The following is a 28,000-nucleotide window of genomic DNA, read 5'->3' as shown; positions in this document are numbered from 1 at the left end:
TTCATAAAAACAGAAAACTGGAGTTATCCGTGGTAACCGTCGAAATTCGCCGATTTACATAACCTCATACCAGTTGTTCTACCTCGACATGGAGTTGACATGATTTCATGAAAGGACACAAAATTGACTTATGTTTACATGACAGTACATGAAGTTGACATAGATTTGCATAAGACACGGAGTTGGCATAGATTTGCTTGAAAGGGCTCGGAGCTGACATAGATTTGCCTGAAAGGAGACGGAGTTGACATAGATTTGCGAGAAAGGACATGGAGTTGACACGGAGTTGACATACATTTGTTTGAAAGGACACGGAGTTGACATAGATTTGCGAGAAAGGACATGGAGTTGACACGGAGTTGACAGAGATTTGTATAAAAGGACACGGGGTTTACATAGATTTGCATCAAAGGACATAGAGCTTTGTAACAATAAACCATATCCTACTAATAAGCTTTTTTTAATAAAAACAAATAGTAATTTATTATTTTCAAATTTATATATACACGAAACGATAATGTATAAGTACTTTATTTTTAAGTTGTTACATATTGCAAGCGGAAGTCTAACATTAGGACGAAATGGATTATGGGTAATAAAGCTCAAAAATACGCTTTCTTGATAAATTACTAAGAACGTTTCTGATAGGACAGCACGTTTTAATTACAGATCGAAAGTTGGATTAAAAAATCACTTAAGGATTCGATACGTAATGATTACACAGGAATTGGCGGGAAAGACACCGTTACCATCCAATGGAACTTCATTATGCATCGTGTGAGCGTGAGAGTATCAATTAGTCAATAGTTAATTTCTGCGTAAGTGAAGGTGCGTGAGTCTTACATCGAATAAAATGTACCTTACATTCAATTATGGAGTAGTTTAAGTTCACTATATTGGTTAAAAGAGAGATTCTGTGTGTGTGTGTGTGTGTGTGTGTGTGATTGGAATTTGCAGCGTCGTTTTAACAATTTGTCAAGCATATCGCTACGATTTCTGCAGTGTGAGAGTTTATAGTGATGTCTAAGTGGTGACTATGATACGGTCAAATAATGCGTCTTAAGGGGTTATGAGTTAGTCCCTGAAGCTTAGCGGCAAAAATTCAGAAACTATAGAAAAGAAGCTGAGCAAACTCATGTCGAATTTGCTAGAGAAAAAGAGCAGTTATGTGATAGATGGTGCTTAGCCAAGAATGTTGAACAAGATTATGAAAGTCTTAAACAACTTATATTACTTGAAGATTTCACAAACTGTGTACATAGTGACATTAAGTCTTATCTTGGTCGCCACGATTCCAGGAAAGGTAATGATTATAAACCCTTCTAGAACTCAAACTGGCACAACTTCTGAAAATCAAACTTCGGAGAAGCTTGATTCAAGATCCTTGTTTCTTCCTACGTGTACTATTGCAAGAAAAAAGGACACGTTATTTCTGATTGCTACAAATTGAAATAAAGGAATCAGATTTAAGACAGACCTATTCCAAATGCTCTTATTTCTAAGAGGTCAAGGTCACGGTCATGTATTGAAAGCAATACATTTGTTGGGTCTATTAAGCCCCAGTCTGATTTGATTATGGACAGGTATGCACCACTCATATCGAAGGGTTCTATATCACTCTTGTGTGATTCGGCCAATCCTATCCCTATTAAAATTTTAAGGGCACAGGAGCTTCTCAGGCTCCTTTATTGTCAGGTACTTTGCATTTTTCTGAGAAGTCTTCGTCTAATGAGAGTGTTCTTATTCAGGGAGTAGAGTGCGGCTTTGTTAATGTTCCTCTCCATTGTGTAAATTTGTCATCAGGCTTAGTCTCAGTACCCGTGATAGTCGGAACCGTCTCTGTTTTACCCATTGAGGGCATTCATTTATTACTAGGTTACGACCTAGCTGGAGACAAGGTTGTGGTTAATCAACTTGTAACTGACAAGCCTTGCCTTAATCAGAAAGTCGAAAAAGAGTTCTCTGATGTATTTCCAGCTTGTGCAGTTACCAGAGCTTCGGCAAAGAAAGCTCTTGAGAATGATGTTGATAAGGAAAGTATTCCTTTAGCTGACACATGTTTTGGTCAGGCTTTTGATGAGGTTACTTTACTCCTTGTTTGGATCAATCAGAAGGTATTGATCACAGTGATCCCCTTTTAACAACTCATTCTCTTTATTCTAATCAGGGTGATAAACGATAATCACATGTCGTTGAACAGGAAAAAGATCCTGAGATTTCCTATTTGTTTCACAATGCCATTAGTGAAACTAAGCTACTGAAGTTCCTGTCTGTTATTTTATTAAAAATTTAATTCTTATGAGACAATGGAGATCTCCCGAGGTACATGTTGATGACGAATGGTCAGTGAACTATCAAACTGTAGTTCTAAAACCTTACAGACAGGAAATACTTAGTCTGGCCCACGAAACTCCATTGGCTGGTCATTTAGGGATCAATAAAACTTATCACAAGATATGAACTCACTTCTATTGGCCAAAAATCAAAATTGATGTTAGTAAATACTGTAGATTTTGTCATACCTGTCAAATGGTAGGAAAACCAAATCAAAAAATTCCGAAGGCTCATCTGCAACCTATTCCTGCCTTTGACAAACCATTCAGTAGAATTATGGTAGATTGTGTTGGTCCCTTACCTAAGACCAAGTCAGGTAACCAGTACCTGTTGACCATTATGTGTGCGTCAACAAGGTTTCCAGAGTTAATTCCCTTGATGAACAAAATCTAAAATAATAGTAAAAGCATTGTTAAAGATCTTTTACTCAGTTTGGACATTCTAACTCTATCCAATCGGGTCATGGGTTAAATTTTAGGTCTGGAAGTTTCCAGCCTATATTGCTTGAATTTGACATTGAGCAATCCAAGTCAGAAGTGAAGTTATGGTTTGACAGAAAAATAGTGGAGAGAAATTTTGAGTATGGCAATAATGGAGTATGTCTCTCTTGCTCATTCTCCACATTTTCTTCAGTTTAGATATTACGGCCCTTACAAGCTTAAGAAGAAAGTGAATGAGTTAAATTATAACATTAGTGCTCCTGGGATCTAAATAAATTACAGGAGTATCATTATATTGAAAGAGATAGCCATGTTAAACATGCAATTAATTTAACTGTACCTGTCCCACTCACTGAAGATTAAAATGACGGAATATCATCAGATTCTACTGACACTGGAGTAGCAAATCTTCGGAATTTAGAAATTATGAAAGATCTGGACCAGAAACTTAAACAGTTATCATTTGAATATGAGCACTTATTTCCAGATGTTCCTACAAGGACAAACATAATTTTCTATGACGTTGAAATTGTAAATTCCAAACCTGTCAAACAACACCCGTACATGACGTACCCTCTCAAACAGGAATACTTGAAAAAATAAATTCAATATTAGCTGGAGAATGATTTTATATATCCCAGTAAAAGTGACTGGAGTTCACCATGCATACTTGTTCCAAAAACAGATAAAACTTTCCATATGTGTACTGATTATAGGAAGGTGAATAGTGTGAAGAAGAAAAAAAACAGATTCATTCCCATTACTAAGAAGTGAGGACTATATTGATAAGATCGGGAATGCCAAGTATGTCACCAAATTTGACCTTCTGAAAGGATTTTGGCAGATTCCACTAACGGAAAGAGCAAAGGAAATTTCGGCATTCGTGACCCTGGATGGACTTTACCAATATAAAGTAATGTCGTTTGGAATGAAAGGGTCGCCAAGTACATTTCAACGTCTCATGAATATGATTACATCTGGTCTAGACAATTGTGATGCTTACATCGATGATGCCATCATCTACAACGACACCTGGAAAGAACATTTAGCAACAATAGGAAATTCTTTGACAGACTCACTGATGCATGCTTGACAATTAATTTATCTAACAGTGGGTTCTGCCGTGCTAGTGTAACTTTCCTAGGACACATCATGGGACATGGACAGGTTAAACATATAGATGCTACGGTCAAGGATATATATGAATTTCCCGTACCTGTTAATGAAAAACAACTGATGCGATTTTTAGGTATGGCCGGATACTATCGAAAATTTTGTTACAATTTTTTTTATAATTGCTGAACACCTGACAAATTTATTCAGTAAGAAATACAAGTTCATTTCAACTGAAAAAATGTCAAGAGGCATTTGACAAGTTGAAAGCCATACTTAAAAGTGCGCCAGTTCTTACAGCTCCAAATTTCAGCCAAGCTTTTAAACTGTCTGTTGATGCAATTGATGTTGGGGTTTGAGCAGTTTTGATTCGAGAAGATGAAAGTGGTATTGATCATCCAGTGTGCTATTTTTCTAAGAAATTAAATAAGCACAAAAGGAATTATTCAGCAATCTAGAAGGAATGTTTGGCTTTGATAATGGCATTACAACATTTTTGAAGTTTACCTAAGTTCAGCTCCTTCTACGATTATTGTATTTATTGATCACAACCCCCTTACTTTCATCGGCAAGATGAAAAATAAAAATCAAAGACTACAACGGTGAAGTTTGTTGTTACAGGAATATAATCTGGACATCAGGCACATCAAGGGAAAAGATAATTTAATAGGAGACGCACTTTCTGGTGTATAAGAATGTATTATTTCATGTACACTGTGTAATTTATACGAGTTCCTTTTAACCTCGTGTATAATTAGGCTGTGGTAAAAGAAAGCTTTATTATACATCTTTCTTCTTCTTTACCGGGGACGTTTTATGTATATTTGATTTAATTATATCTGATTTAATATATATTTATTTCAATTTAATTGTTTGCCAGTTTTAAAAAAAAATTATTTTTCATTACATGATATTGTAATGTAAATTTATTCACTAGAGATGATACTTTTTTAGAAAATATTTTTACCTTGACTGTTAGTTTATAAACACCAGGTGTTAATCTAAATACTGACATTGTTTGAGAATTTGTAGCAACCTTCGTAAACAAGTTCTATTTTATTTTAAAATAATTGGTTGTTTCCAAGGTCATGATGTGACATTCTTTTTATGATATAAACAATATCTTTTTTTATTTCTTAGAGTAAAAATGATTGGTTTTCGTCAGGGTCTCACTGGGTAAACGTGATCTGTAACAAGTAATTGCTTTTATAAACTTCCAGAAGATGATCATGTAACCCTTGTTTACGTTTTAGAAAGCCCATATAACCCATGTTTTAGAGAATTAATCTCAGTAGAAACTGGGCTGTTAAACTGTTAGTTGTATGTTGTGCTGTTTGGAGTTATTTCAAATTACTTGGTTTGGAGTTTTATTTCAAATTACTTGGATTCAGAAGGATTAATTCTGGTATTTGTCTGGAAAATACGTGTGCTCATGTAATATTGTGGAACAAGAACAGGTTGTTTTTTCTATAAAAATTTATTCATCTATCAGAAACCGGAGTGATAATTCTTGTTCCTACAAGGAACTGTATACTTCAACACTACATATTGCAGCATACGTCATCGTCTTCCATCTTGGATTTTTCGTCGGGATTCGAACGTGAAATCAGTAGAACAATTTGTTATTAGGACTACTAAAATTGTATTCTCGGATTAATTTTTGATTATTTTTGGATTTGTTTCTATAAAACCGTAAGTTATTTTTTTTTCTTTCATTTTTACAGAATTTTTCCAGGGAAATTAATTATTGTATTTTTAAAGCTTGTTGTTTTCACTCTTTCTTGTGTTACTATTTATTCGAGCCTAAACAAGTGACATAAAATGAGCGCCAAGCAAGGCAACAATTAGTACCATTCTTATAAGTCTTTGGTATGACTCGGCCGGGGTTCGAACCCGCGACCTCCCGCATCCGAGACGGACGCTGTAACCACTAGGTCACCGGAGCGGTTCAAAGAGACATGGCGCTATGCTATAAAGGTGTTGAATATGACCTTAGGAGAGACCTAGATGTATAGCTGCCAGAAGAAAGAAGCGTGTATAGAGAAAGTTCGATCGATCGACCACTAGACAAATGGATGGATAGATATATGAACTGGTGTCGTAATACTGAATTGTCTTAATTTGCTGTATATATAAATCATGTTTAATTCATGATATTATCATCGTCCACGTCGTCTTATTATTTTATTATTATTTGAAAATGTAAGACAACGCAATGTCGATGTCCACTTAATCCCCTAACTCTTCACATACCTGTATGCATTTCATGAAGCTTCTTATAGTGTACATGTACCGATGCTGAAAACAGCCGCCGCCCCTATTTTATACATATTTTGATTTAATTATAGTTACTCGAGTCAGGCCCGTATGTCTCTCTTCAATTCTAGGACTTAGTCCCTGCTTGAAAAATTAAGACCCTTTCTCTCTTACGGCACTCGTGTGTGTGCTTTTTTACTTCTAAATTACATCTCATTAAATCAAAGATAAACAAATAGATATTTTCAAACATGGATAGATCGATGTATACAAGTCAGCCATTGCTAACCACAAGTCCATCACATAATCTGTACATTTTGCATACAGTGTGTGCAGTTTAATAGTTTTCATATTACATCACCGTATCACATCACTTTATGTGATTCTGATTAGTCCAAATAACCCTATGGAATTCATGCTCAATGTTCTCTTTACTGATTGGCAGCGATTGTTGGAAAATTGTCTTTACCTTGCCTTGTGGAACTTTTTCTTGTTAGTAATGCATTGAACATTTTGGCGGCCATTTTTCGAATCGACTGTCTAAATGAAATTGGCGGGGGAAAAAGGTCACATCTGTCTGAATATGGTGAATATACCACCACGTGGGCTTGTTACGCCATGTATAGTATATAATGATACGAAAATTTTCGTAAAACCCCAAGACAAGAACAAGAAGAAGAAGTAAAACTAAGGGTATTGCTCAGTCGATAGCTGTTGTGGGGTAGGGGTCAGTTCTATACCTATAACATGGAGTGCACCCTATACATAAGCGTGGTTTAAATGTTAACTAAAGAAGTAGATAAACTCAGCTCTGTTCACAGAAGAATATGGAAATAAACCGGTCTCAGCTGACAGAACTTCATCCAACCTCTACATATTTATGCGGACGATATGTGATGGAATGAAATTAGTGTATGTCTTCTATACTCGCCTATTCCAAATCAAACATTGCAAATATCTGGTTGCAAATACATTACAGTAAATTTGGGAATTTCTGCATCCAAGAATAATCCTTTCAAATGAATATTGCAACAATGTAATGTTTAGCTGTGAAAATAACACTTTATGGTAAACATGGATCGTCTACTATACTCTGACCGGTAATATATCAAAGAGCGCGACATCACATGGATTGGACATTCTGTGTTTTGAAAAATAATTTTGTCTGTGTAAAATGTTCTTTTTATTCAAAAGGACACTTGTTCCGTGATTTTATTGTTTGCAAAAAAAGTATAATCTTCTTTTAAACGTTAATACTTGTTTACTTCGTTTGGGACAACTTTTTTAAAGTTAAACAAATGAAAGGCGTATCGTCTCAGTCAGAATGAAACCCAAGGCTCGCATTTGAGACCCTTTATATGTAACACATGTAACATTATCGTATTAAACGAACTGATTTCTTTGCATCTCGTTTAAACTGTATAGTACTTTACAAAGTATAGATTACAAATTGATTGAATTTATCCAAATTTACTACCTTTCAATAACATTCTTAATAAATTTATTGTTTAATCTTAATAGATACAAGCTAATATCACGATGCAAACGGATAGTCGGTTGAAATGTTGCCCGGTATTAAATTCATTTTTTTATTTTTCCGGAAGAAAGGTTTGTGATGTTTTTTTTTCCTGATGTTGATTTCACGGTTATAGTCAAATTTTTAACATTACTGAGACTTTCTTATTTAAAAAATGCTTGTACAGATAAATGCTTGGAGAGATGGTGCTGATTAGTGCCTGGCAAAACTAATTGACGTTATAAGGAATTAGTGGGGAAAAGGTGTCTTTTTGTGAAAATATTAAGCTGGAGGATGGTAGTAAGCAAAGGCAGCAGTATTATGCGGGAATCAATGAGTCGAGAAAAAAGTTTGGGAAATTTATTGAAGGAAAAATGGTATCGCTATAACGCGTCACGTTATAAAGGGTTTATTTTATTGATCCATCTAAATATTTATCAATCATCAACAGTTTCTTGGCTTGACAAGAGAAATTAAGTCAACACAAGCTCCCAGGTCTGCCATTACCCCATGAGACTCAGTATCTGGGTCATAAATGACTTACATCGTCATGCTACAACCGAACATACGCATTTCCTTACAGAAAAGCGTCAAGTCACATATTCGGTCAGTGTTTGCTCTGGGTCTGAACTTACCCACTGGGGTCCAGCTCCTGTGTCATAACTTTAACTATTGAGAACCTTTAGCTTATAGCTATGTGGGCATTTACATCGCAGGGAAATTATAATACCAGAAAGACAGTCGGTTAAGGTAGAAAATGGGAAGACTTGATGTTTCATGTTTCAAGGAGCCTGATTTATTATTATTATTATTATTATTATTATTATTGTCCTTGTTGTTGTTTGTTCTTAATTTTTTGTCTCAGGCAGTACTTTTCAATATAGTGTATCTCTTTTAAGGTTCGTATACTTCATTGTGTACTCTGTTTTTAAGTCCTCTCTCTCTCTCTCTCTCTCTCTCTCTCTCTCTCTCTCACAACACACATACACACATACACACACAGCTGTTCATGATGGATGTGAACCTTGTTATATATATTTGAATTAAGTTATATTTGACTAAATTTAATTGTTTGTAAGCTTTAAAATCTTTATATTTTTATTTCATTAAATGTTAAAGTAATGTAGTTTTGTTTACTAGGAATTTGATATTTTCCAGAAAATTCAGTTTGACCTGAATCTTTTCATAAACACTTAATAATAGAAACACTGTTTCTATTTTTTACTTCGTTCCCGACCTTCATTCAGAAATCACTGTACAAGTAAACAACTTTCTATTTTATTTTATTCTTGGAGTAAAGTGATTGGTTTTTATCAAGGTCATACTGGGAATATGTAAATTTAGACTGTAAACGGCCCTATTCCGCAATTCTGGGTTTTCCGAAATTGCGCAGTAGTTAGATTTAATAGTGATGTTTAGAGAGATATTTCTCAGTTTGGGCTTTACCTTGGACACTGGAAAGTATTTAGTTGTGACCAGTTCTGAATGACATTTTAATTTTTATTCAAATTATTTGGATTCTAAAACATTAATTCTTTTTCCTGGAAATATTTGAGTGATCATACAGAATTCTTTGACAAAGACATTTCTTTAAATTTTATTCGAAAATTCAAACACCAGAATATTATTTTCTGTTGAATAACAAAGAACTATAGACACTACAGCACCATACTGACTACAGTATATGTCATCGCCTTCCATTTCGGATTTTTCTTCCGGACTCGAACTTTAATTCATTAGAACATTTCATTGCTAGGACTTCTAAAATTTAATTCGTGGATTATTCTTGGATTATTTTTGGATTTGATTCTTAAAACCTTAAGTTCTTTTTTTTTTCTTAATTTTTACAGTGTTTTTCCAGGGAAATAAAATTATTTGTTAAATTTTTCAAAGCTTTTTATTTCATTCTTTCTTGTGTTAATGTTAATTAGAGCCTGAACACGTTACCCAAGACCCTTATGTGTCGGACATTAATTAGCCTTGTAATACGTTGAAGATAACTTTTTGTCTCATCAGTGGTCGATGTCTACGAAATTCTGAATATGTTTACATCAGTTTTACAAATCCTACCTGGTTATAGAATATTTAATGCACTAATTCTAAATTTTTAAATACTGCAAGGAGCCTGAACTTTGATGCGATGCACTCGTACTAATTTTTTCGTTAGAAAGACCATGTTGATTCTTGAAGGAAAAGTAACCTGAAACGTATTTTTCCAACGGTCCAAACTTTGGGTTATCTTGCCATGGGGAGGGGGTGATCATTGGTTTGATTTGATTTCGCTTCTTTACGGCACAGCAACACAAGTATGGTACTTAGTACCGACGCGTTTGGAGTAAAGTGCCTTGCCTAAGGAATATCACAGTAGGAGACACGAACTGGTCCGGTGGTTAGATTCTAACCCACACCTTGTCGGTCGTGAGTCTGGCGTTCTAACCACTGCTGAACGGGTGGGGAGAGATAGCGATTCAAGCAAGGAGTAAAAACACGCGAGCTTTTGATATTTCAAAGACAAAAAATCTGTTTAAGTAAACACAAGAATTCAAAATTGTATGGACAGTATGCTAACCGGTAAAACATCTCGAGATCAAGCGATAACTCGATGGAGTTATTATTATTTTCGGAAAGTCCTGAGAGTAGAGCAATATTTGCAGTGATGAATGTCTACTGATATTAATTAGACTCGGTATTTAAATTTGGCTTGCGGGTACGGAATGTCAGTGTACGTGTACATGATTACAAACCTGAAAGACTCCAATTCGACATATACAAAAATGTAATTAATGAAAACCATACCTACAAATTGTCACAATGTAAGACGTGAGGATATTATTGTCGATGATCGTCCGTATGTGGGTGTCTTCAGTTGATGGAATTAAATTATAAAATAGATTAATATATCACCATTTTAATAACGGTTTTATTTGTAAAGTATTTGCATTTCTACTACAATAAGTGTCCCGTACTGTCATATATCACCGTAACTTACTTGCCAACAATCCATATCATGTCATTTTCTATTTTCCAGTTCAAATGTTGTGGTGTTCACAGCTACACTGACTTTATTCTTTTGGAAGCTAAACGATGGAACAGATACGTGGCCGTAGATCATACAGAGAAAGAAACTTCCGTTTACCTGTTGCAAACAAAAAAAATGACACAGACTGTGTCCGTAATACGACGAGTGCATCAGGTTTCACTGAAAAAGTAGCACTATTATCAATGTGAAGAAAGAAAATCTGCATTTTGCATAAAGAATGCAGCTAATACACTTTTTTTTTTCATTTATATTTCATACGCAGCATGCTTTCTTTTATAATCTCAAGTGTGTGTTTGATTAGGATTTTTAACGTAGCTTTTAACGTAGACATGTAGCATGATGTCCCACCCAGTCACATTATCCTGACACCAGGCCGACCAGTCCTCACACTAACCTCTTAATGCCGAGCGCCTAGCAAGGCAGCTGTTAGTACCATTTTGTAAGTCTTTGGTATGACTCGGCCAGGGTTCGAACCCACGACCTCCCGCTTCCGAGGCGGATGCTCTAACCACTAGGCCACCGGAACGGTCTTGTAATCTCAGGTCTCAGCCAATATCAATTTTATGTGGTTTTTACAATTATACGATGCACATTTTCCAAGGCCTATGTAACATAAACAATTACAGTATATGTGTATGTGCGAGAGCGGGAAGTCATTAAATGCCTATATAGGCAGAGATACATACTTCTTGCTTTTGGGAAATTGTTATAATCAAAATATGCATGAAAGTTTTGGAAGTATCACCAACACTGCATGTCACGAGAAAACGTTGGATTACAAAACTATGTTTTTTTATGTTAATTTGATTTCCTGCATTTGATTGGTAACTATTTTAACCGCTTTCTTCCTTTTTATATTATTATTATTGTTGTTGTTGTTATTATTATTATTATTATTATTGTAGGGATGCTAACAGGCAATGAAAGGATGGGTTATAAACTAAATGGACGTACTGATTGGCGTTGTTGTCAGCATTTTAGCAGTCCAGGTAAGCTAAATAAAGCTAATAAAAGCAGTCCATGTAATTTAAATAAAGCTAATAAAGCATGTTAATTTGTATATATATTGGAATTGGATTTAGTGGTATGCATGCTTACTTATTTCGATATGGGTTTTCTTGTATTTGCTTTTTTCGAAATGGGTTGTCTGAGAAGTATGCATGCTTCCTTATTTCAGAATGCTTCGTATTAGAGGTATGTGTGTTTGTTTATTTCGGAATAGGTTGTCTTTGTGATATGTATGATTGCTTATTTTGGAACGAGTTGCATTTGAGTTATGTATGCTTCCTTATTTCGGAATGGGTTGTCTTAGTGGTGTGTATGCTTACTTATTTCGAAATGGGTGGTCCTAGAGGTATGTGTGCTTGCTTATTTCAAAATGGGTGGTCCTAGGGGTATGTGTGCTTGCTTATTTCGAAATGGGTGGTCCTAGGGGTATGTGTACTTGCTTATTTCGAAATGGGTGGTCCCAGAGGTATGTGTGCTTGCTTATTTCGGAATGAAACTCTTACATATAATTCTGGAAGGTAATTCGTTTTTCGTACACGAATTCAAACAAGTTTGTCATGCAGGTTTCTGCTGATGAAATGTGCTGAAAATTTTTTTATTAAGTGCTATAGTCGTGGTCGCATCCACTACCACAAAACTCGATGTAAAACGAATTTTCCATAGTTGGCAGTCTTGTGTGTGTCCTTTGCGTGAACTTTAATATTTCTAAATCGCTATCGTTAAAACTATTACACCCTCAGGTAGCGCTGTACACGGCAACGAAACCCATGTATATTTTTTATTGATATATAATGAATAGGCATATTTGTATAGACAATTCCGTCACACTAATAATAACATAATAGTTCTAAATAGCAAATTTGACATGTCGCGATACAGTGTACTGTATCGGAGGCACATGAATGGGTGTCTGCATTTCTTGGCATCCGTCCGTCTACGGGAGACGATGGCGTTCACCTCAGAATCAATGGAGAGTGAGATGGAGATGTTAGACCCGAGGTATGTGAAGTTCTCGACAACTTCCAAGTTGTACCCATCGATGGTGACAGAAGGAGGGGAGTCTGCGTCCTGCCCCATGACGTTCGTTTTCTTCAAAATGATGGTCAGTCCAAATTCCTTACAAGCATGGGAGAGGCGGCATACCAGCTGCTGAAGTCCATCTTCCGTGTGTGATGTCAAGGCTGCATCGTCGGTGAAGAGCAATTCACGGATGAGTACCTCTGTGACTTTAGTCTTAGCACGGAGACGGGCAATGTTGAACAGCTTGCCGTCAGCCCTGGTATGGATGTACACTCCCTCGCTGCAGCCCTTGAATGCGTACTGGAGAAGCTTGGAGAAGAAGATGGCAAAGAGCGTCGGCGCAAGGACACAGCCTTGTTTGACTCCGCTGATGACCGGGAATGCTTCAGATGTTGCGTCATTGAAGCACACTGTGCTGTGCATGTTCTCGTGGAACGACATGACGACAACATGTAGACGTGGGGTCAGCCGATCTTCTGCAGTCTGAGGAGTCCACTCCGACTAATCAGGTCAAACGCCTTCGTCAGGTCTCTGAAGGCAATGTAGAGGGGCATCTGCTGCTCGCGACACTTCTCCTGCAGCTGACGTAGTGAGAAGATCATGTCTACAGTTGACCTGCCGGCTCGAAATCCACACTGGGACTCTGGGTAGACGTGGGAGGCTAGGATCTGCAAGCGCGCCAAGGCAACACGGGCGAAAGCCTTTCCGACGATGCTGAGGAGGGAGATGCCCCGGTAGTTGTTGCAGTAGCTACGGTTTCCTTTGTTTTTGTACAAAGTGATGATGTTGGCGTCACACATGTCCTGTGGGATGTATCCCTGTTCCCAGCAAAGGCAGAGGAGTATGTGTAGGGGCTGGAGCAGTGCTGGTTTTCCGCTCTTGAGGACTTCAGGCGGAATACCGTCGCTTCCAGGAGCCTTCCCAAAGGCAAGGCAATCAATGGCTTTTCCGAGCTCTTCCAGGGTGGGCTGTGTGTCTAGTTCCTCCATGACAGGCAGGTCTGGAATGGCGTCCAGGGCAGTTCCAGTGACATTGTTTTGGGTTGCATATAGCTCGAGATAGTTCTCAACCCATCGCTACAGTTGTTTCCCCTGGTCTGTGATGACTTCGCCCGTCTTGGACTTGAGGGGGGGGGACGGTCTTGTAGCTGAGGGGGGTGCTGTCGCCTTTTTGATACCCTCATACATTCCTCTTGTATCCCCGGTGTCGGCAGCTGTCTGTATACTGTTGCAAAGGTTCAGCCAGTAGGTGTTGGCACAGCGGCGGGCGGTCTTCTGGGCTTGTAGTGTTCTGAGGCTAGGTGCAGCCTTGTATGCCAGGAGGGCTTTCCTCTTTGCCTCAGTCACGGGCTCCATCTCCTCCCAGTTTGCCTCATACCAGTCGACATTCTTTCGCTCCCTCTTCTCGTAAGCTGCGATGGCTAAATTGTACACAGAGTCACGGATATGGGACCACTTGGAGTCAATGGTATCATCAGGTGACACTTTGGTGAAGGCTTCCTTCAGTTTGCTGATGAACTGCTGTGTTTACTCTGGGTTGCTTGCACAGCAGGTGTTGATGCGTGGGTGACTCTTCTTCTTGGCGTGGTGCAGCTTCTTGGGTAATATTCACACATTGCTGGCCACGAGGGAATGGTCCGTGTCGCAATCGGCACAGTGGTATCTCCGGGTGAGGAGGACACTGGCCAGTTCTGCACGCCTGGTGATGACGAGGTCTAGCTGGTGCCAGTGGCGTGAACGTGGATGTCTCCACGACACCTGGTGGATCTCCTTGCATTTGAAGAAAGTGCTGGTCACACATAGGCTGTGGGAGCAGCACATCTCCAGCAGTCGCTGACCATTCTCGATCTTGCCCCTTCCGTAAAAGCCGAGACAGGTAGACCAGGCCTCATGGTCAGCTCCCACTCTAGCATTGAAGTCTCCTAGTAAGTAAAGGCTTTCATTGTTGGGGATACTGGATATTGCCTGATCCAGAGCCTCATAAAACTTGTCTTTCTCCTCGTGGGTGGAGCAGAGAGTTGGGGCGTACACGCTGAAGATGTTGACCGGGCCTAAGGATGTTGACAGCCGGAGGGCAAGGATTCTCTCAGTACCTGATGATGGAGGTTTAATGAAGGCGATTAGCGTGTTCTTTATGGCAAAGCCTACACCATGATGCCTAGGTTCATCCGAGGGCTTCCCCTGCCAAAAGAACGTGTAATTGGCTTCCCTGATGGTGCCGCTGTCAGCCAGTCGGGTCTCCTGGAGGCAGGAAATGTCGATGTTCAGTCGGGAGAGTTCTCTGTCAATGACGGCAGATTTCCGTGCATCGTCGATCAGCTGTAGGTCAGCGGTCAATCCAGGACACATGGTCCTGATGTTCCAGGTTGCAAAACGAAGAGTTGGAGTCTTCTTATTTCTTCGTTTAGTCTTTCCTGGTGCGGAGTTTTGTGGCCCACTTGTCGAGATGGTTTTCTAAGCTCCACGTACCCAGTGAAGCAGGCAGGCCATGGCGGGCAGCACCTTACTGACTGGGGGCTGCCCAGCTTGAGGCGGGCGGTAGCTGTCCAGTGAGATCTGGTGATCTCTCCCACCGTCAGAAGTAACCCCTGGCGCCAAGCTCTACGCCAATCGAGCTTTGACTTAGAACCGGTAAACTGCTACTTCTCGTATTGTGCCGACGCCGTACGACGACGCTGGAGTGTCCTCTCCAGTGGAACTATGAAGCCTGGGCAGGCTGGTATGGAGATTCAGCTGTTGACCATGCAGCATATCCCCCCTCCCCACGCAGCTGGTGGGCCCAAGGGAACGACGAATGCCGATACAGCTTGGCACCAACGGCGTCGCAGGAGTTGCCGGAATGACGTTGAAGTCAATGTCAGACCGCCTTAGGGACTCCATCTCCGGATTTTCTGTCGGGGTTTACTCCCTTAGCCTTTCCCATGAGTGGGTATAGCCACAAGGCAGCAGAGGTTTGGAATCGGAGTTTTCCTTCTCCTAGATGAGCTACCATCTAAGGTTTACGAGTCCCATCTACCCGAAGCAACTGGTTTTAAGGCGCCAGTGGCCCGCCTTCACCCCTTCTCCTGTTAGTGGAAAACGTGGTCTGCCGGACTTCAAATCTAAGCCACTCGCGAAGGCCAGGAGCTGGATTTTAGTTGACAGAGTCAATCAGAGACGCAAGCCGTATGGGGCATTTTTGGAGGATTGGGGCGATTGTCTCCCACTCCCACCCCGGGCAATGTCAACCTTAGACCACCTGCATTTATAACATTTATAACACACCTATACCCTAAAGCATTTACATCAGGTCATACTTGTTACGTAGTAACTGCCGGATTACCAAATAGGCAGAGTAGGCACCGGCCTAGGGGCCCCGCGACAACGGATTAAAATGATATTGATAAAACGTATTAGGGGATAATTTGTATGGGGGGGGGGCAAGATTTCGACTGCCTAAGGGCCTCCACAGGGTTTAATCCGGCACTGCGTAGTAACCATACTTCTTTTGACTTCATGTACAATAAATGTCATACCAACATAGAACAAATATATTTTTGAAAAGTGGACGTCTTAATTTTGAGATCATCTTATTATCATGACCATTATACTGTTAAGGTTGTGTGGGGCAACTATTTTCACTACTATTTTGACTCAAAGTCCGATTAGAACATTTATTTCTCATTTTCATCACGTTTCTGCCAGGATTATTAATTAGCGGCAATACGACATATTGACCAGCTGTCGTATGTAGACATGTAGATACACTGTCTAGTACGTTATACTTGTTCGGAATGACTTATTAGATAAGCTAAAATATACAATGATATCGTTATTAGAACAACATTAACCCTTGACCTTAAATTTATCCCACAAAAGGTGGTGATATTCTGAAAAGTCGAAAGAACATATATGCTATAGATCATAGTTGGATACTATTTTTAGCTGGCCAAACCTATTCCATAACCGCATCTGGTACGGTCATGCGCATTTGATGTAGGGCAACTCGAGTGACCTACACTTCTTACATGAATAGAACAATTGTCATTATAGATCGCTGCAGATAGTAGTATACAATAATATGCCAGCCCACAAGTATAAGAGTTGAGCTGTACGTTCTCATCAAGTATATTTATCAATAAATTAGTATCTACTGCTTTATATTACTGCATCGTGACTCTCATCCTACATCCCCCGTCCTTATGACTGCATGGTAGTGAATAATTCGAAAATAAACAAGTTAACTTGACTAATTAGTAGCAAACAAAAAGACATCAAAGGTGGCACATCACATATTAAGCAGATTCCTCAAAGATTTGCCATTTAGTTAATAAATTTAAATGGGGATGAATGTGAATCCCAAAACTGCTTATGGTACATTGGATTGGCTAAGGAATTTGCTCTCTCTCTCTCTCTCTCTCTCTCTCTCTCTCTCTCTCTCCTTAGTTTGCTAACTCCATGAAAAATATGGATAATAATGATGAGTTAACTCATCCTGCGATACATTGGCAACGGCAAGTTGCTACAGTACTATCAGTTATGTGTAACTCGTGTGGCTTCTCGGACTGGGCTTGGGATCTGATTACGTTGGCATTGATAATGCTGTGTTCACCTGTATGCATCCATCCACTATGAAATTGATTATATGTAACACAGAGATTTGTAAATCCTCATGTTTTCGCGAGTATATGGTCTTGAAGAGTCATCTAAATACACGTAGATTTGTACAAATTGTAATTCTGGTCACATAGGAAAATCGTGTACCCACTCCGTTCCTTTCAGAAATGGATCATCCGACTTTTTAAGTCATATCCAGGACAGGGTAGAACAAATTCCGGGAGACCACAACGGTCAGGGGGTCAACCGTTGTTTCAATTTGTGATTCAATGGGGCCGACTGGATAATTTTTCCTAGGGCCCACAAATCCTGTCCGCTGTTCTGGTCCTCTCTGGTGCTTTTTTTGTGCTCATGTCTGCTTTTCTCTTTTAGGCAGATTACTGACCTATTCACTCATGATTATTAAACACACTATTTCTATTAATGGTGTACAAATGTAAAATCTTTACAAATTTGTTTCAAACTTTCTCCACGAACAATACACTATATTAATGATACTCGCTTAAAAGTTGCCCTACGTTGATTGTGCATGCATTAAATATTGGAGTGGAGAAACCCAAATTCGAACTTTATGAAAAAGGTCTATAGTCTGACAATGTATCCCCGTTTGTTTGTATCACCCTACCGATTTCAACAATGAAAACGTTTAATGTGATAAAAAGTTCACGCAACTAAGTCAATTGAATCATTGATTTTTAATTTCTAACTGACTGTGATCAGAATGGCACTAATACTGGCATCCCCAGCACCTTACATGCTTACGGACTTTCCATACTAACATGGCGCCATATTGCGTATACTATGGGCTAGTTTATTTCCATCAGACAACATAATGACACAGTTCATCCTATTCGGTAACTGCGGGATAATTCCGTTAATTGCCATAACGTTGATAGTTTGGAATTTCCTTTGCTTGCTTAGATATTGTCAATATCGGAAGCAGACGGCATATGTATGTACATCTGTAGTCGTACACACACCCCTTTGCTGAAAATGGACTTGTCCAGGAACTGGAATTGGATCTCGAGCATGTCAGTCTATTATATTGAAAACTTCCGTTAAGCATGAAACGCGCAGATGATGATGGTGTTAGGGTCATTCTACTACAGTCAGGTTAGAAATTACAAATCATTGAATTAATCGACTCAGTTCTATGCACGTTTTATCACGTTAAAGATTACCGTTTTTTAAATCGGTCGAGGGGTACAAACAAACGGGTAGGTACATTAAGACAATAGCGTCTGCAAACAGCGTCTAGAGTTCTTTTCCACCCTTGATGCTAACAGCGGCTAAAGTTTGTACGGAATTACCTTTATTAGCATACGCATAGACAGCTGAGGACAGCTCAAGTTTGAACCGAATTACCTTTATTAACATAGACAGGTGAAAACGGTTGAAGTATGCACCGAAGAACCTTTATTACATACGAATAGACAGGTGAAAACAGTTGAAGTATGCACCGAAGAACCTTTATTACATACGAATGGACGGCTTATGACACCTACAGTGTACACCGAATTTTCTTTATCAGCATACTCGAATAGGTAAGGACATCGACAATGTGTACTGAATTACCGTTATTAGCATACAAAAGGACAGCTGACAACAGCAACGGTGTGCACCGATTTACCTTCATTAGCAAACGAATGGACACATGAGGACAAAAGAAACGGGTGATGATCTGCAATTAAATATTCGCGGCTTTCATCGGCCATGCACGATAATCCATGATAACTTTTCCACACGTGTAAATCTGCATGTGTAAAAATGGAATTATTTACATACGCATGAGATGATCGTAATTAACATACAGATGAGCAGCTACAAAGGTACAAACTATTAACGAAGCTAATCATCTTTGATTTTCAACTCTGAATAATGTATATTATAATGTAATTCAGAAGTCTATCATTACAGTTCATTTGCACTCAGTTGGTCTTTGACCTAATTATAGCTCTTTAAAGACCATATGTCACCGCCATTACCCTAGCCCCGCACTCCCTCCCACCCATCCCCAAATAAGAAAACAGCAACGGACATTACTAGATTTTTTTAGGCCCTTGATGGCAAGCTATGCAAAGACACAAGCGCCTTCCATGAAAGACTCGAAACATACATACCATTTGCGGCCTTTGCAGGTATCCAGTCTGTAGTTTTCTCACTACCTTCGATGACATGGTATCGACATATTATTAACATCTGTGGATAGATTGTAATACTGTATGATATCTGCCATTATTAAACGTTAATGCTTTCGGCTGAATTTGAACAATATTGATATCGTCATTGGAAACATTTAATAATCGAATTTTCAAAGTTAACTGGTATTTTATTTTCCAGGTAATTCTGATTGTGATTACATTCATGATGTGCTGCACATTACGAAAGAGAGCCGATGATGATGAAGATGATAAGGATCTAAGACAACCAAAGAGAATATCGCACGCGCAGCTCGTGCCAGGTGCTATGAATCTGTTCAATCTTGAAATGGACACCAGGAACCAAGCGTACGAAGGTCCCAGATCGCATGGTAGTTCGTTAGCAATGCACCCACCACATCCGTCGAGAGAAAATGAGAATAGTTCGATGAGTCTCAACAAATCTTATATTAAAAAAAATCCCTAAACGCATCGAAGACGTACTTTATTGTATGGCCTTCCTGCGAGGCCCCCACACGCAAAACCATGGAAAAAGGAATATAAAGGGTCATAGTGAATGCACTTCTACCCATTAGAACCCCGGGGCACCTTAGATGGCCCTCTTCAAATTATTACTGAAGTTATTCCAATGTAGGAACTGCACACAGAAGAAACTCTGCTCGATCCATATCCCCAATCAGTTTAAGAATTAGCGTAAATGAAATTACATTCCATAGTGAATAACTAGAAAAGATGCACAGCGGCCACTCACTATGGGCTCTTCGTGGCCAGAGATATTCGTTTCAACGTGTATGAACTCTAAAGTATAGAATTCTACAAATCCACTCGATAATACTGGCAAAATGATTCTTGAGAAACAAAAAAAAAAAAAACAAAAAAAAAAAAGCAATACGCGCTTCTCCTCTGTACATTTTCTGTGAAAGATAAAAATAAAAGCTATCATTTTATATATAATACTTCGTTAAAAAATATTGTACACAATCATACTCAGCCTGTCGTTTAGTCAGCACTATTTTGAAGTGAAGAATTTATCAATTTATATCCGACATCTTAACTATAAGATGTGGCGTATCGTAAAGAGAAGCATGTAGTGCAAAATTACATAGTAAATTTACGCTAAAACACTCATTGAAAACCAATAATGAAGAAAGGTAACTAATATCCTGGCTGAGCTACTAAAAGCGAAAACAAATCAGAAACCGGAGGAAACTTCGATGATTTTGACGTATAGGTGCTACCTTGAAACCGTCCAATCGAAAACAATCAGTTACTCGCATAAACGCCAACGCGTTTGAATTTTTACCTACTTACTCCGATATGTAATTTGTATCCTTCGCTGCGTTTCTGCTTTCTTGTATTGACAAGATAGACTTTGAAAAATGCCCTTCTTTTTAAATTTGTTTTAAAAAGGAATGTCGTAATTTATGCATGGTTTTCTTGTCATTTGTGATCATTAAGATATGCGTTAAGATGTCATAGCCATAAAATAGACACTAATTTACAAATATTTTATGTGTGTAATACAATTATAAGTAATTGTTTTGTTTCTTTTGTTTATCAGCAGAATTATTCAGTATTTTAGACCGACATTCCAAAAACTTAGATAAAATGTATTGAACTAGAAGTTTTTATAAATCAACTTGGAAAAGGAAGAATGTCATGCTTAGTACTTATGTAAATCATAATAGTATTTTCCCATGAGAATGTCTTTCAGTAACCTATTTTTATAGTTGAGACAGAATAAATGATGCTATATTTCTTTGGAAACATGTAAATCTCCAGAGGAAGAAAAACTGATCACTATGTTGTGTGACGTATCATGGTGATTTTTTTTAAAACCTACATCATGTGTCCCAAGACTTAGGAAATGAAATAAATTGTGTTCAATTTGCCTCCCCCCCCCCCCTTTCCGGCCACAACCAGCCACACCGCAGGTTACAATAAAATAGATAAATAAAATGCTTATTTGATAATACATTGAAAGAAACTAACCTTGTACTGTTATCATTTATTCAATTTTTTGGTCGACATTAGCATTTTATTAATGGAAAAATATATCCACGAACACCGTATAAGTAGCGGATGCAGCCATAATATTATCGCTTTCGGCAGACAACACAACATATTGGTCACTGACGTGAATATTGAGAAACAAATCTTGTATGGTTGTCATCAAAGGTTTAAATGTTATGATAATGGAAACTGGATCCTGCAAAATCACATACGAGAGAGAGAGAGAGAGAGAGAGAGAGAGAGAGTTAGAATAATCAACCTGCACCTCCCAAGCTTGATACGGTGTAAGGTACAAAATAACCAAGAGTGTATTATATCCAGTGTAACAATATGACAATATCTCGCAAACTAAAATCATTATTATAAATACATTCACTGAGTACAAATGAAAATCTTTTGGATTCCATGGGTTACAAAAACTATTATTAAAGCAAGTTCATGCTATTTACACTGAAGAACTCGAAACCCGTTTGTGTAAATTATGACTACAGAATGCATATAAATGAAAGCCCAGGTGTTGAATAAACACACCTTGTAACAGCCATAAATTCATTGTTTAAGCTTACCGGTAGGATATCAAATACAAAGGTTAATTTATTACAAAGCATGCTGACCCCGGAAGCAGCCTTTGGATTCCTTTTAGCGTGGAGTTTTTTCTTCTTATGGTGTCAATAGAGCCAAGGTCATAGTCACTGTGATTGAAATGAGTATTGATTATCTAAAGATTCTGGGGACAAAAAAGTCAAAGTCACGAAGAAGAAAATGATTATGTACAACAATGTCAGTTTTCTACATACTACTACTACTACTAATAATAATAATAATAATAATAATAATGAGGACTTTGTATAGCGCCTAATCTTTAGAAGCTCTAAGCTCGTTACAACATTAGACAACACCTATAACATAAAAACATATATAACGATATGATTACAAAAATCAAACACCATGAAATTAGAAAACATAAAAAAACACCCTGAAAATATTTAAGGTAGGAAACATTATTAGGTCGTTAAGTTTGTTCTTGCAGTCGAAATAAGTGTTTTAAGAGCACTCTTGAAGGGAATCACTGTGTCTTTGTGTTCAGTGGGCAATTCATTCCACGTTGCTGGGCCATGGTATGCAAAAGAACGTTGTCCATATGACTTTGTTTTCATAGTGGGAATAATGAGTATGCGATTGTCAGAAGAGGAGCGAAAGTATCTTGCTGGTGTGTACACATGGGTGAGGTCGGATAGGTATGTTGGACTGGAGTCCGTCAGAGAAACGTAGCGCAGAGAACAAATTTTGTGTTTGATTCTGGATCAAATGAATAGCCAGTATAGGATACAGAGCAGCGGGGAGGTGTGCTCTGATCGTGGTACTCTAAGTATGACCCGAGCAGCTGTGTTTTGAACTTTTTGAAGTTTCTGGAGTAGATATGGAAATGAACCAGACAGAATTGAGTTACAATAGTCCAGTCTTGAAAGTACTAATGAACACACAAGTGTTTTAGTGGTATCAACTGGAAGATATTTGCGAATGGAGCTGACGCGTCTCATTCAAGATATGCAGCCTTGCATATGTTCATGACATGTTGGTGCAGCCTTGCATATGTTCATGACATGTTGGTGCAATGTGAGAGCACTATTCAGAGTACCACCTAGATGTCGCACTGACTCTTTGAATTTAACGTTGGTGTTGCTGATATTTATTGAGGTAAAGGATGTGAATGAGAACGTTTTTGTGCTGTGATCAGAATGACCTCAGTTTTATCATCATTCATCTTCAGCTTGTTACATGTCATCCATGATTTCACATCAGAAATGCACCTCTCTACACCTTGGATGGTAGCATCAACTTTCTTTGGGTGGCTAGATTTGTATAGTTGGGTGTCATCAGCGTACAATTGGTGAGACACTGGATGATGATCTATAACACTTGAGAGTGGCTGACTGCATAAAATGAAGAGAACAGGTCCAAGAACAGACCCCTGTGGAGCACCACAGCATAGATTAACTGGACTGGAGTGTATTTCATTTGCAGACACAATTTGTATCATGTTGACCAAGTAGGACTTGAACCGCAGTAAGGCTGTATCATGAATGCCAAATACATGCTGGAGACAGTGAAGTAATAGATCATGGTCTATTGTGTCAAATGCTGCAGACAAAAATCAAGGAGGATGAGGACTGTAATTTTTCCGCTATCGAAAGCAGAGAGAATGTCATTAACTACTTTTAGAAGAGTAGTTTTAGTAATGTGGCAAGGGCGATATGCAGATTGTACATTGCTACAAAGACTGTTTGAATTCAGATTTGATACAAGCTGGGATAGAACAACCTTTTCTAAGATTATTTATATGAATGGGAGATTAGAAACTGGGCGGTAGTTCTTTAAATCGTTATGGTCGAGTGTTGGTTTCTTCAGAAGAGGCTTTACAATGGCAGTTTTGAAAACTGATGGGAATTCCCCGATTGAGAGAGAGGTATTAATAACATCAGGTTCTGAAGGCAATACTGGATCTAAGCACTGAAGCAGCAGTAATGTTGGAATTGGATCAAGTTCACATGACTTTGGTGCACTCTTCATCACGATTGTACGTACTAAATCTATATAGACAGGTTCAAATGCTGCTAATGGTTGCCGCTCAAATTCTGTATCCCAACTGTATGGTGACGACGAGTCAATTGAAATTGTGTTGTCAAGATTATCTCTAGTGTTTTGTACTTTGTCACGGAAGAAATTTACATACAGGTCCGAAAGATCGACTGGAGAGAAGGTAGTTGGAAGTGGTGTACATTTGTTCCTTGACATTAGCATGTTAGTAATCTCGAAGAGCTCTTTGTAGCTGGAATTTTCCATGACCTTAGTACTGTAGTGGGCTGATTTCGCTGCATGGACTACGTTTGTGACGTTCTTCTTAGCGGCTTCATAGATTTGCTTATGAATAGTGAGTCTGGTGGAAAGCCAAAGCCTCTCAGCTTTACGGCGGTCTCTTTCATCAGTGCGATGCTGGTCCCTAACACTGCTATACCATGGAGAACACTTTTTAATTGATACTCTGCACTTGGTGGCTGGGGCACGTTTGTCAAGCAATGAACGCAGGCAGTTATCGAGTTGTTCTGCGGCAGGAGGTAGGCAAGTTGTTAGGTTTGCTTGGATGTCATGCGTTAGTTTGGTTCTATTTATCATACGGAGGTTTCTCTTAGTAGCAAATAAAGGTGAAGGGTTAGGGACTGGTACGTCAAGATGGCATATAATGCAGAGGTGATCTGATGCAAGTTCGTGGGATACCAGGGAGGACCGTAGAATAGTATCATCAGGTCTATCAAGAATCCAGTCTAAAATGTGACCATGTTTATGGGTGGGTTGGTTAACTAACTGTTTGAGGTTGAAACCATTAATGGAATCTATGAGTTTTGATGTGTATGGGTTTCCGGGACAGTCAAAGTTGAAATCTCCAAGAATAATCAGGTTGCCACCTATCGAATTTCCATACTCCAGGTGATTCGGAAACTGTTCGTAAGAAAGAAATTCAGTCAGCTTGTTTTTTTTTCCTTATGAACGGCGTTTGGGTGTGTCAAGTGGGGCGACCGCCCCAGGCCCCGCTCTTGAGGGGGCCCCGCGCCTCAGGCCTAAGGTCGTCGTTATGAGTTTGTCAATCTATATTCTCCGGCAAATTGGAAACGCCGATACAGGCCGCACGTAATGCACTCAAAGTTGCGCCAAATCGCGAAAGTTGATCTAATCTAGACATAATCAGTCTTTGCAGTAGCATACCAATGGAGATACCGATACTCTGGCCCCGCGCGGTCATGGTCGGCCCTAGGGCACGCGTACTCCTAACGCCGCCCATGTTTTTTCTACTAGGAAAAGGGCGGTATAGGCAGGAAAAATGGACCGACCTTTGTTCCAGTGTGAGTGTGGTTTGGACTAGTTCAAACGATGTGCGGTAGAAATTGAAAGTTGTGGTGTGGTTAAAAAGTCTATTCATTACGGATTGGGCGTATGATTTGCTATTCACGATACTCTTATTCTAAAATTTAAAGAATTTATTACGAGAATTGCTTCTAGAGGGACTTTAAAAATTCTAATCTTTAGAATGTTATTCTACCTGAAGATGGTTTCGATATTTTTTTTAAAAATTGCACCAACAAATGTTCCATTAGCCAGCATCATGGTTGCTGTGTTGCAGCTGTTGTGCATTTATTGACACGGTACCTTGATTTGTTCTCATTTGTCATACACACACCTGCAATGTAATATAAAGCTTATTTTTAGTTAATCTTAACATGCAATGACTTTGGCGTCATAGCATTAATCTCTGAATGAAAACGTTTATGGAGTTCACCCTAATACCAATAGTCAGGGTTACGCCACATGAAAGAATTTACAAATGCAATAGTTTGATGAATAGCTGCGATTGACAAGCAAAGTACCCTGTGATTTCATCTTTACAGTACTTCTCCGTTTATGCTGGCTCGTACCAATTTAATTGTATTTCTTTTGATCCTTTCTTTTTTTTTCATGTCTGTGATAAGATCTCCAGTATGGTCTACTTTCTTTAATCTCGACATAATAAGTACGCTCTTTAATTTCATATCAAAACTCTTGTGATACATCTGATTCGTACGTTGTAAATTATATCTCGCAATCGTTTCATTCTTTGCTCTTAAAAATTTTTATAATCTAAATCATTCGAGTATTCTTTTGCAAGAAGATTTCATATCTTTTTACAACAAATCACGCAATGACAAGGTTTATATGGACTAATAATTGCCCCATGAACTCTGAATAAGGTAGCAAGGTATCCACACAGAGCTATGTATGTTATTCAACCGATATCGATCCATCTTAGGCGTACGGTTCCAATTATATAGATGAAAACGTAATCAAAAGAGACCAAGGAGTTAATCCGTTGTATGAGATTGATAGAGAAGTGTGTAGATAGTTTCTTCATATTTATATCTCTTCTGAAAAGGGTTGTTTTTGAGTATAGCAATTCAAATCGTTATCAAGAATGTTCTGAAGTTGAGAAAGACCATATATAAAGAGAAAACACAAGTAAAAATGATTGATGTATGGTTACAAGGTCATAGTTCAATATCAGTACATAGGCGTATATTAGTAGAGACATCGTCAAATGTAAAAGCCGACTTTTATAGAGAAAAATCCCTGCGAGAAACCGACTTCTGTATGCACGTCTTGGCGGTAATAAATTCAGCTGTCAGAAGGAGAGGTAATTTTGAGGAAAAGGGGGTGTTTTTAATTTGTATATAAGCTTGTATTTAATCCATCCGATATTTGGAAGAGGAGGAGCATGAGAAAGAATATGCACGGCGTCGGAAATATCATACTTGTTTTGATAATGAAGACTGCAATACTGATTATGACGACGACGATGGTGATTTCAGGGGTAGAGATATTATTAACATGCTATACGTTATGGTCGTTATTTTATACAAAAATGAAAAGTCGTTGTTTATTATCCTTAAACGTCCATATAGCAACTTGAAGACAAACTTCGATGCATACTCTGCAGTTAAACATTTCTTTTCACCTACCTAGTGCACACAATCACTTGTTCCATGAATAAAAAAGTCTCGATTAGAATATTCATACATTTGCATAACGATGCTATAAATTTTGTTAGCCAGTGTTTACACGACGAATTGTGAAGAAATGATCTACAGCACTAAACGGGCGAAACTTAGATCAATGCGGTACATATAAAACCCACCAGTCACTCAGTACCTGTAAACCTTAATGCCTTTGTGTTATTCCACTTTCAGCTAGTTGGATGCACGAATAATTTGAAACATTTAAATACTCATTCAGTCTACACAGAGGCGTTCTTTTGGTGTTTCAGTGAGACCTATGTCGTACACTAGAAGAGAAAAGCAGACACATTTTCAGGTTGAGTTTGGTAAGTAAACTGTAAATTCTGTAAATTCACGCATATCATTTAACAAAATCAGGTCCAGTTTTTCAAACTTTGATTAAAATTTCAACAAAGAGACATCTTACATGTTCTGTCCCTTTAACTATTTTGGTCTTAATGTAATATAATATAATTTTCTTTCCTTCTTATTTCTTTCTTTCGTTTAGCCATTGTTAGATCTGGGGTCTATTTTTGTCTACTTTAGGCCAGGCCAACCACACCCAAAAGAAACTTGTGTCCAATGCCATTATATTATAGTGTGACAATAAAATATGTTTACACGTAACCACAACTGAAATTGATTTTACTGAAATTGGTAATTCTATGTTGACAAAAGCCAAAAAAAAAAAAAAAATTTGTTTATAGCTTTGCTGGAATATCGGATATAGTTGTTCACATAATGTTGCCTTTTTCCGAGGACATGAATTTAAACATACTGTGAAAGAGTTGTACATACCCGAGACGGAATGTCGTTAATAGTTAAAAAGAAAAACAAATTTGAACAAGAGATGTACAAATTAAAATTTTGTTTATTTATAAACGTCGACTAGTTATATTACAAGAACAGCATGACAAACGTCAG

General features: G+C 38.4%; 3 protein-coding genes across 3 annotated transcripts in view; 2 read left to right on the top strand and 1 right to left on the bottom strand.

Moving 5' to 3' along the window:
• Nucleotides 1-28,000, bottom strand: part of LOC149773759 (CD82 antigen-like) — a 294,550-nt gene that overhangs the window by 60,065 nt on the left and 206,485 nt on the right. The gene's annotated exons all lie outside the window — the stretch shown is intronic.
• Nucleotides 11,593-19,982, top strand: LOC149773763 (uncharacterized). The gene is made up of 2 exons (XM_089946051.1): nt 11,593-11,688; nt 19,663-19,982. Exons 1-2 carry the CDS (start codon nt 11,644-11,646, stop codon nt 19,945-19,947), a joined length of 330 nt encoding a protein of 109 aa, XP_089802177.1. The 5' UTR covers nt 11,593-11,643; the 3' UTR covers nt 19,948-19,982.
• Nucleotides 27,258-28,000, top strand: part of LOC149773762 (uncharacterized) — a 50,090-nt gene continuing 49,347 nt past the window's right edge. Inside the window, exon 1 of the mRNA XM_089946041.1 lies at nt 27,258-27,402. The gene's annotated coding sequence lies outside the window, so the exon portion shown is untranslated. The remainder of the gene's footprint in view (nt 27,403-28,000) is intronic.

The sequence above is a fragment of the Sinohyriopsis cumingii genome, unplaced genomic scaffold (assembly GCF_028554795.1).
Source record: "Sinohyriopsis cumingii isolate HCF-2022 unplaced genomic scaffold, ASM2855479v2 utg000615l, whole genome shotgun sequence".
NCBI classification, from domain to species: Eukaryota; Metazoa; Mollusca; class Bivalvia; order Unionida; family Unionidae; genus Sinohyriopsis; species Sinohyriopsis cumingii.
This window is presented reverse-complemented; position numbering and strand designations above follow the sequence as displayed.